Raw genomic sequence first — 11,396 nt, forward strand, 5'->3', positions numbered from 1 at the left:
TTCCTTCATTTTCCTTCTCTTCTTCTTCTCCTTCTTGTCTTCTAGAGAGAGAAAGAGAGATGAGAGGGGATGAGAGGGTGAGAATGAGAGAAATACCTCATTTACCCCAATACATAGCTCATTGGGTTGCAAAATCGCAGCTAAACCCCTCAACTTTTACTCTTTCACACAGCCTGGATTGGGCTGTTCGCGCAGGCGGGGACCGGTCTCTCCTTCAGGGACCGGTTCCCGAAGGTCGTCCCAGCGCAGCCAGAGCTGCTGCGCGCGATGCATCCGGTCTCTCCTTGGGGGACCGGTCTCTCGGGGACCGGTCTCTTAGGCAGGGACTGGTTCCTGAGAGCTAATTTCTCAGGACTTAGCCGATTTTTCAGCTGTCTCATTTCATACGCGTTCGGGGACCGGTCTCTCCCACCAGGGACCGGTCTCCGAGAGCTCAAAACTGCAGAATGCAGATTTTGATTCTATAGCTCTCGAAAACCTCTCGTAACTCGCTTTTAATCATTTTAACACCTTCAGACTTTTCGCAGTGTATCGTCCTCGCACTTTGGTCAATTTCACTAAAGTTCGACATCTTTATTTTCCGAATTTTCGGTATATTACACTAACCTCCAATTAGAGAAACCAAGGGTTAATTTAGATCAAAACCCTTATACCACAAAAACTCCAATTTTAATCCTAGCATGACATAATCTCCAATCAACCCAAAATCCCATGGAGAGAACATGCTAAAAACATTCTAGAGATCATTAGAATCTTATACATAAAGGATTTAATTGAAATCCTAGCTTAAATCATGAAATCTCACTTTAGGCCACCATGCTCACCAAGCTAAATCCACCATTGGAAAGCTTGCTTCACCACCAAGCTTCATCTCCAACTAACTCCATGTTAATCCTCCCATTTCTCCTACAATTCCTATCTTTGGTGGAGAAATTACAAGAGAGGGAGAGAGTGATGAGCTAGAAGAAAAGAGAGAAAGAGAGAATGACTCTCCTTTCTCTCTCTCTCGGGTTGAACCGCAACAAAGGGAAGAGCCCTTTTGTTACACAAATAGCCCTCCCAACAATATTACTTATTTTCAGTTTAGCAGTTCAAAAACTGACGTTTTTCGTCAGAGCCCTTCTGAATGTTCGTTTGCACTCAAATTTGACAGTTAGGCTCGGTTTAAACTAATAAGAAGAAAGAAATTTTAATCTTTCAGTTTGGACCATTTTTGGTTACCGAAAGCTCTACTGATTAGAATCTCTTGCAGATACCAGTTAGATTTTATTTTTCACTTTCTGGATGTCGAAATGATATGAAACTTTAAATCTAGCCTCATAAAAATAATCCCGACATATTTTCAGATTTTCATAATTTTCTAATACTGTGAATTTTCTACTAAAAGATCAGCCCCGTTTCTTATAGAAAATTCTAAATCTTCTGTTTCTGTTCCAGTTTCAGCACAAGTCATTTCCAACTTATATTTTACTTCTTTAAGTCCAATAAAAATAGTATCTTACACTATTTTTATTTACACTTACTTTTACATTAAGAATCCGGTACATTACAAACACGCTTAGAACGAAGCGACAATGAATGAATTGAACCGATTTAATGGTGCGGGCAATAAACGAAGCTAACCGGTCAAACAATAAGAAGAGGAACCGGTAGTTCAATTACTTTGAGGAGGGAAGGAGCGGCAATGTACCCGGTCAATTTTTCATCTAGAGGAAACACGTTCGGAACGAAGCGACAATAAATGAATTGAACTGGTTTAATGGTAGGGGCAACAAACGAAACGAACCGGTGTAACAAGAGAAGAGGAATCGGTGGTTTAATCACTCTGAGGAGGGAAGAAGGAGTGGCGATGTACCTGGTCAATTTTTTGTCTAGAGGAACGAAGCGACAATAAATGAATTGAACCGATTTAATGGTAGGGGCAAAAAATGAAACGAACCGGTCTAACAATAAGAAGAGGAACCAGTGGTTCAATTAAAAAAAAAAAAAAAAAAAAATATTAACAGATGGGTCCCACACCTATAAGACGAGGAAAACTTGCCACGTGGACTCCCCATATGGGAATTAATATAAGTACATACATAATATAATATAGATATAGATATAGGTATAGATATATAGATATATAGATTTCTAGAGCAATGTTATCTTTTACTTCGATAAGCGAAATGTGAAATCTACATTTTATTTATTAAAATACCACAAATTTTTTACTAGTTTTGTTATTTTTTTAATACTAAAGAATTTAAATTTTTGTAAAATCTAGAAGGAAAAAAGTATAAAATAAATATTTATAAGTTACACAAATAGCACTTTCATATTTTTATAAATCGGCTGCAATAGCTTATAATTGTTTTCTCTTCTAGATTTTACAAAAATTTAAATTCTTTAGTATTACAGAGCACCATTTAAAGTTAAAATAAGCATGTACGCTAAATAATAATTTTATAAATTTTAGAGATCACGGCAAAGAAGTAAATTAAAAAATAGTCTTTGCGTATATCTGCTGTTCCAAATATACCCTTAAATTTAACTCAGTACTTGAATATATATATATATATATATATATATATATATATATATATATATATATATATATATATATATATATATATATAGCAAGTTGGTGTGCAGGTGAGGTTGTAAAAGCGTTACACCAAAGACTTTCTCTTTTAACTAGAAGAAATAGCGTTGTTTTACTTTTGCGGGGGTAAAGTTTTTAGATCTCTGCGTCGCTGTTCCCGGAGAAGCCCATACACAACTAGGAGTCTAGGACAGCACCCCCGCTGCTCCCTCTTCTCCCAGGCGGTCGGTCTCACTTCCCCTCTTCACTTCTCCTTCCTTGTTGTTCCCAAAATCTCCCTAACAATTTTCTCCTTCCGTTCCCAAAAGGGGCACGAATTATTTGCGCCCTTCCCCTCTCCCTCTCCCATGGAATCCTCCTCCTTCCCGGACCTCAACCTCATCCCCTTCCTCAAGCTCGAGCCCAAGACCGAACCGGACGATCCGGCCGAACCGGCGCTCGGCCCGGCCTGTCCGCTCGAACCGGCTCCCCCTCCTCCCCCTCCTCCGCTTACCCAAAACCCTAACCCTAGCCCCGATCATGGTTCCCTCCTCTCCCCCGAGCTCCACACCCCTCTCCAAGCCCTCTCCCCCAACCCCGACGAGGAGGCGCTCTTCGCGGAGTACTATCGCCTCGCCCACCTCTTCCTCTCCGCGGCCGCCGCCGGCGGCCGCGGCGTCATCGTCCCCGCCTCCGGCGCCGGCGGCGGAGGCGGCCGTGATCCTCTATCCATCGTGCCGGCGCCGGCCTCCGGCCCCGGCGCCGGCGCCATAGTCGTCCAGCAGAAGAAGCGGAAGGCGCGGTCGTCGGAGATGGTGCGCGTCTCCTCCCTCGGCGTGCGCGACCAGATCTACTTCCGCGACCTCGTCCGCCGGGCCCGGATCACCTACGAGTCGCTCCGGTCGCTCCTCATCCGCGAGGAGGAGAAGGCGGAGGCCCTCGGCCTCCTCGGCCGCCGCACGCGCGCCGACCTCCGCGCCGCCGCCCTCATGGCCAACCGGGAGCTCTGGCTCAACCGCGACAAGCGCATCATCGGCACCATCCCCGGGATCGGCGTCGGCGACGCCTTCTTCTTCCGCATGGAGCTTTGCGTCCTCGGCCTCCACGGCCAGGTCCAGGCCGGCATCGACTACGTCTCCGCCAGCCGTTCCGCCAGCGGCGAGCCCGTCGCCACCAGCATCATCGTCTCCGGCGGCTACGAGGACGATGACGACAAGGGCGATGTCCTCATCTACACCGGCCATGGCGGCAGGGACCAGAAGCTCAACAAACATTGCGTGGATCAGAGGCTGGAGGGTGGCAATCTCGCTCTGGAACGAAGCATGGCTTACGGCATCGAGATTAGGGTCATCCGAGGAGTGAAATCCGACAAGAGCCCCACGGGAAAAATCTACTTCTACGACGGGTTATATAAAGTCGTCGAATACTGGTTCGATTCAGGAAAATCCGGTTTTGGAGTGTACAAATACAAGATGCTAAGAATAGAAGGGCAAGAGGAGATGGGCAGTGTGAATCTCAGAATTGCTGAAAACTTGAAGGTGAACCCACTGGGAGTGAAGCCGACCGGTTATCTTAGCCTCGACATGTCGTTAGGGAAAGAGACTTTCCCTGTTATGTTGTTCAACGACATTGACAATGACCAAGAACCTTTATTATTTGAATACCTTCCTCGCCCCATTTTCCCAGCGTCTGCTTTACAAGGAAAGTTTGCGTACGGCGGGGGCGGGTGCGAGTGCTCTACGAATTGCTCAATTGGTTGCTTTTGTGCTGAGAGGAACGGTGGAGAGTTCCCGTATGATAATAATGGGATCCTCTTAAGAGGGAAGCCTTTGATTTTCGAGTGTGGCCCCTTCTGCCGGTGCCCGCCAAGCTGTCCCAACCGTGTAAGCCAGAAAGGGGTGAGGAACCGGTTCGAGGTTTTTAGGTCAAAAGAAACTGGATGGGGAGTTCGGTCCTTGGATGTGATTCGGGCGGGGACATTTGTGTGCGAGTTTAGTGGGTTTGTTCTTACTAAGCAACAGTCAGATGTGCTAGCCATGAATGGGGAGAGTTTGGTGTATCCCAACAGGTTCCCCTCCAGATGGCAGGAGTGGGGAGACATTTCTGACGTTATCCCGGATTATGTGCCACCAAATTTTCCTTTGTTGCCTGATTTGGGTTTTTCGATTGATGTGTCTAGGGCAAGAAATGTGGCTTGCTATTTGAGCCATAGTTGCAGCCCCAATGTGTTCGTACAGTTCGTGCTGTTTGATCACTACAATGCATCATACCCGCATCTCATGATCTTTGCGACGGAGAATATTCCGCCTTTTAGAGAGCTGAGCATTGATTATGGAGTGGTGGATGAGTGCGTGGGAAAGTTGATGTTGGAGTCAAGTCATTAGGAAAATCATCTATTTTGAAGTTAATAATGCTGTTTTTGGGAATGTTCCATTACAAAGTGCTTTTGTGTGGCGAAATATCTTCCACCGGTAATCTTCTCAATCTTTTCCTTTTGCCAGCTTATATAGTCTCTTAATTTGGATATTTCATTATTCAAGTCATTGCGTACTTCTATCTATTATAGCTTCACTGTGTAAAAAATGAATTCTCAACAGTGTGCTTGTTGATTTTCCTTACATGTTGCAAATGCTTGCTCAAACAGCTTATTTTGTGACCACAATACCACATGCAGCTTGCTTCATGGCAGAATTTATGAGCTTAAAGCTTTGCTTTTTAACAACTTTTTCTTTAAAGCTTTGCTTTTTAACAACTTTTTCTTTATATAAAGAAGATTACATACTTCTTTTTGTTGTCAACATTTGTCATGCAATATTTTTTGCATGGGTCTGTAGGATCTTTTGCGTTTTGATCTTGTATAGTGCACATTTAGTAGAGCTCCAGAAGCAGGAGGTTCTTGATTTGGTCTATATCCGTACACAGATAGATAGCACAACAAAGGAATATAGTCTCAATGGTTTGTAAAAGAAAAAGGTAAAATAAAGGAAACGAAGCGGACATATTGTACATGTGATAGAATCATATATGCTTATGGATTGGAAACCTCAAGTTGATAATTTTCAAGATTCATTTCTAGGTGATTGATACAGTGCACACCAACTTACCATCATCCGCATCAATATGCCCCTCATCTTCTAGTAAAATGTGCATGAAAAGGCTTCTCTGGTTCAATGAAAATACTTCCTTATTAATATTGCTTTATTCCTTATGCTTAATTACACTATACTACAGTGTACTTTATAGGTTTTTTTCACTTCCTACAAAGTACTATTTTTTTTTTCAATGGCATCACTCAACTATCCTTTTCTTTGACATCCCTACTTTATAAGCAATGAACCTATAATTTTACATAAAAACTATTAGATAATACTAATTAAAAGTAGTAGAGCATATATTCAGCTCATTGTAACATGACGAATAACAAAATACAAAAAAATAATAAAAAAATGATTAAAAATAATTTGATAGAAACTTTTAATAAATCTATCATGAATTTATTTTACATTTTTTCTACTATTTAATCACTGTCTTTCAATAAAATTGAGATTTTATCAAAAACAATAGATTTGTTAACAGTAATGTGAAAAATAGTCTAGTGATATTAATGAGGAAAAAAAAATAGTACTAGGTAGAAAAAAAATTAATAAAAAATATAGTGTAGAGATTGATAAAATACAATAGTGCAACGATGTCTTAAAAAAAAATAGTACAATGTAACACTGAAAATAACACTAAAATATAGTGTAGTCGAATGTAATAAATTTTTCTTTACAAGAAATCATAGTATTTGAAGTTTTATACATTTTAAACTGATGTCACCTTTTTAATTTATGTTGATGCATCTGTTTAAGACAACAGTTATTTTTATTATGATAGTAGTATATAATTATCCTTGTGTCTTTGCAGTTGGCTATTATATTGTTTGCTATGATTTAATCCAGTCGCATCATGTGATATTTCATATTGTGACACCTTCCGGTATTAATCTTAGTAATTAACTTAAAAACTGATTGCATTATGGGATAGTACATGACACCAAGTTTTATCCCCAGAACGTTGTATATGTATAGTCATCATTTTTGTGGCGTCCCAAAACACAACACTGTTCAAAAATTGAAATATGAACTTTTGTCAGCCGTGGTACATTTTTTGCTAAGTTTATTTGGTTTGCTGAGTTTACTTGGTGCGTAATATTATCTGTGGATCCCCTTCACCTCAACGCCTTTGCTAAATCTGTTTAATTGACTATATTCAAGGCATTTTCCGTATTATAAACTATGCTAGAGCACAAATTTTACAGTAAGATTTTAGAAGGTTCTTTGAAATAATACAAATTTGTGTGATTAATAAGAAACCTGATATCAACTTTTTAAGATGTTGCTAAATCTCAGCTCAAAGCAAATCAGTGAAGAGTCAGATTTTGCCATGAAATGTAAGAGGCCAATTGGTGGGTGGAGTTGTCTGGATTGTTTTCCCAGTTTTTATCCCTTTGGCCAATGCAATTGAGGACTAGTTCTGTAAAAGGTACATGGAGCATGAAAAGCAAGGTTACATGGACATGCACCAAATGGGAGATGCTGATATGTCATTGTTGAAAGTATTAGGACACGGACATGGCAGGGGCATGGTTAATAAATATGAAATTTATAGGGTAAAAACATCTGTCTAGGTATATTTTGATTATGTTTTTTTGTTATGTTTTTAAAAGAAATAACACTTTCATAATGATTTCCTCACATATGGAAAGCAGTTAATTTTTTTTATTGGCAATTAGAGAAACTATACAATAATTATAGAAGTTTGATAAAGAATTATTGTATTAACTGCCAATTAAAACATTTTTTCAATTCAAAAATCGTCCATGCATTATAAGGAACTAGATTATTCCTGTCAATGATCACTTCGTATACTATCCAGTGGAATAGAAAATTGGGTATGTATATATTTTCTTATATTTTCATATATTGCATGTGTAATCGATACACTTTGGATATACAATTGATGCGCATGGTCATGAGGGGCACGCACTGGACATGCATATGACACGTGAAGAGTAGGACACTGGACACCCAATGGACATGTGCCTATCTTTTCTTTTATTTTCTTTCCGGTTCTTTTTCTCCCCAGTTCGGTAGGCTAAGGATGTGCTTCAGAAGATTGTAGGGAATTGTTTTGAGTTAGGGCTATGATGTTTCAACAGAACCAAATTTTTTTCTAAAATGTGGCTATCACCATGACCATATATAGCAAACAATTCGGTTTAAAGGCATATTGGCATAGGGAGGTATATAGTTGCTTAGTATGTCACAGAGTGCTTTGCTAGTGGAAAGAGTTAGAATTGAAATCTTCTGGTTGCCCAGTCTGCAGTTCTCAACAAAAGAATCATTAAGCAAGTGTAATGGCTTCGCAGGGAGGTTTCCTTGCAACTGGGGCATTCGAAATGTATGGTTGTTTTCCCTACATTGGTTTTCCTAGTAAACCTTGCTTTGATGATGGAGCCTCCAAATCGGCAATCGGCGCCGTTGAACATGATCTATACCACTTGAAGTATCTAGAATCAAATTTCATGCTTTTTCGATATTGTTCTCTTGTCTATCAAGCGGACGTAAAAATGAACGGCTGAAAATGAATATCCTCTAAAAAGTGATGATAGGAATTTTGTAATCAAGATCGAGAGTATAGATCTTGATAGGAATTTTGTAATCAAGATCGAGAGTATAGATCTTGTTCTAAATAGTTTAAAAAATTTTCTGACCAAAATTCAATTGATTTGGATAACTTTACACCGTTAAATGAGAAAGCGCTTCATATTTACCGTTAAAATTATAAATTTTGAAACCCTTTGATCATTAGGTCAATGATGTCGAAAAGATTTGAAATTTGGTTTCTAGATACTTCAAGTGGTATAGATCATGTTCAACGGTGCCGATCGTCGATTGAAGACTCCATCATCGAAAACAAATGGGTGGCAACGGAGTCCGTTTGCGACCCATAGCATTCCAGCTCAACTCAATATATATGTATGTATGTATATGTAGAGAGAGAGAGAGAGAGAGAGAGAGAGAGAGAGAGAGAGGGCAGGAGGGAAGGAGGGAGAGGAAAGTATGCTTGAAATTAAGGCATGTTTGAACATCCATTCTGCGATAAATGCAAATGAATTTGCTCATTCATGTTTAACAGTTAAAATGATTAGCCTAGTTGCAACTTGCAAGACTAGTTTTAAGAATTTTTCCGGTGGCGTTATGTTTGCCTTGAAAGTATTTTGCATTCTTTGAAATGCTCATTGGTAGAACTTGTGAGAACTTAGGTGTAGAGATTTCCTTGTATTTTCCCATTAGATGAAAAATCATGACTACTTTTTTTTTTTGTTTTGTATATCACTTGGTCTATATGACTGTTTTATTATATTTATAGAAGTGCACGTGAAAATAATTAGTTGAGATTGCAATAAAGGTAGTTCTATTATAGTAGTATGATCATCAATATTAATTTCTGCAGTAATGACACCTTTATAAATTAGCTAGATATTATTGTTTGAAAGACAATATAACTTTTTGGTACTGACTTATGGTTAGTTTTTATTCCTGTAGTAATGATATCTAAGCTCTTTACATTTAATCTAAGCCTTGTCCAAGTGAAGTTGGACCACTTCTCACATAAGAAGAGGTAATTCATAGATCTCAGAGCTTTCTTTGCATTACATATAGAGATCATAGATACTGATAGGGAGATGCAAAGCACAATGTATGTCATAAAACTACTCAGATTCATTGGATAGTTTTTAAAGGCAAACCAAATTTTCGTATGAAGTACGTGCATTAGAAATGCCTTACCGAATCTGGTTTCCTCGAGAATTAACAATTGTTCTTTCACCCCTTGGTTTTTGAATATGGTACTTTAGTTACTAGTAGAATGAAAATCTGACCCTTTTTGTTTAGAGAGAGAGAGAGAGAGAGAGAATTGCTCTCTCCCCCGCCCTTGGTTTTGAATATGTACTCTGGTTACTGGTAGAATGAAAATCCAACCCTTTTTGTTTAGTGAGCACGCACATGCGAGAGAGAGGCACTCGCGTGTGCGCCTCTCTCTTGCGTGCGCGCGAGAGAGAGAGAGATGAATAACACATCATTAAAAGTTTAGTGTTGGTTGTGCGAAGTGATATTGTCACTATTAAGTCAACCGTATAGGAGCGAGGCATGGATTATTAAGATTAGCTTAAGTTTCTATCTAAACGTTAACATGGTTGTTTTTCATGGTTCACCTGTCAAAATTGTTGAGTTTTAGATGAGATTGGCTGATGGAAGTTAGCTAACCTGCAGAAAGAACGCTCACCTTGTATGTTTTCTACAATAGTAGATATGAATCAAATCATTGCAATTTGCAATTTGATCCTCTGAGTACAAATGCTGTTACTTTTTTTGCTTTTTGCGGAACAATTTACATGATTCTCTCGGATGATTCACAATACTGTTTTACTTCAATTCCCAACGAGCATGTTTATATCGGAATCTTTTCTCTCTTGCATCTTAAAATTGTATGTCGATTTCATTGGAAAAAGTATATTTTCTACTTCGCATCAGCACTACTATGTGGTGTAACAGATCATGAGTATCTGAAGTGTTCCGAAACTATTAATACGTGCTAAATGGTCAAAACACAGATCATATAATTGTTAGAGTAATATTATCTGAAAGTATTAATACATTCTAATTGCTTAGAGTTCAGAACTAACATATCTTTTCTGCTATGTTTCCACTATATTAGATGTGAAAAATATTTGTTGTGATTGTCACTTTCATTATTTACATATATCTGTGTTAGCAATTACTTGCTGACACTAATTAATGGTACATGCTTGATTTTCTTTCAGTGAGGGTCACTGAGGATTTTGTAAGCTGCGTGGACCTTCTCATCTGTGGATCAAAGCTGGTTAATATATTATTGACATATTCAGTGGTACTTTCGCGGGGCAGTACCAAATCAATTGAAATTTTCATCATGGTAAGCTTTAGGGCAACAGGAAAAAAAAAAAAGGTTTGGGCCACCAGAAGAAGACTAGTTGACTCTTCAAGACTCAAATTTGTAATATCGTTGAATCTTGTTTGCGCAAGCTTTATAAATGAGTCTGTTTATGTATATATATCTGTACATTATCAGAATGCTCATAAATTTGGGTTATGGGTACAGCTATAATGGTCTCATAATGTTCAATTTGTTGTGTTGTCTCACAAAGCGATTGTATACAGATATCCGAGGATATCCCCAAGTAACAGAGCAAAGTATAACTCGTCAGTTTGCTTTCTTAATCTTGTTGAGAGATTCGGGGATTTGCTGCTACTAGAAAAGGCTAACGAGGCTTTGTCGGATACAGGTATGGCTTATACTTTGAATCCCCGCGGAATCTTAAGAATTTTCTAGCTATGGTATGAAAATTCTAGCGTATCGCTATAATGATTTGGTAAATGTCTTGTTTTGAAAAGCTTTGAGCTAATTTCAAATTTATCTCTGTAGTTTTAACTGTCACTCTGATTTTATCTACTAGGGGATGCAATTTCAGTTTCGTAGCTGAGTTCGCTTCATTACTTATTAAGCTAAATGCTGCAGTACATTCCATCCTGATGTAAACCTTTATACTTGCACCCATCCAATGAGTGCGAGCATAGGTCATTTATTAAAGACTAAAATGCAGAAAATTCTGTTATAAACACCGCTCTGCGACTGCACCCTCATCTTTTAAAAAAAATTATTTTGCTTTCTTAAAATTTAAACTTATAGCATCTAACCTAGCTCCTTATTCATCCATTACTGTTTCGTGCATAAATTTTCTGATATAATT

The 11,396-nt window shown here is 38.8% G+C and overlaps 1 protein-coding gene across 2 annotated transcripts; it reads left to right on the top strand.

Annotated features, from left to right (window-relative positions):
- LOC109707723 (histone-lysine N-methyltransferase family member SUVH2-like) lies at positions 2,757-10,882 on the top strand. Of its 2 annotated transcripts, XM_020229228.1 has the most exons (3): positions 2,757-5,034; positions 9,154-9,229; positions 10,431-10,882. In XM_020229228.1, exon 1 carries the CDS (start codon positions 2,932-2,934, stop codon positions 4,945-4,947), a length of 2,016 nt encoding a protein of 671 aa, XP_020084817.1. In that variant the 5' UTR covers positions 2,757-2,931; the 3' UTR covers positions 4,948-5,034; positions 9,154-9,229; positions 10,431-10,882. The 2 variants fall into 2 exon arrangements, with proteins under 2 accessions (XP_020084817.1, XP_020084815.1); XM_020229226.1 differs by lacking the exon at positions 9,154-9,229.

The sequence above is a fragment of the Ananas comosus genome, linkage group 3 (genome assembly GCF_001540865.1).
Source record: "Ananas comosus cultivar F153 linkage group 3, ASM154086v1, whole genome shotgun sequence".
NCBI classification, from domain to species: Eukaryota; Viridiplantae; Streptophyta; class Magnoliopsida; order Poales; family Bromeliaceae; genus Ananas; species Ananas comosus.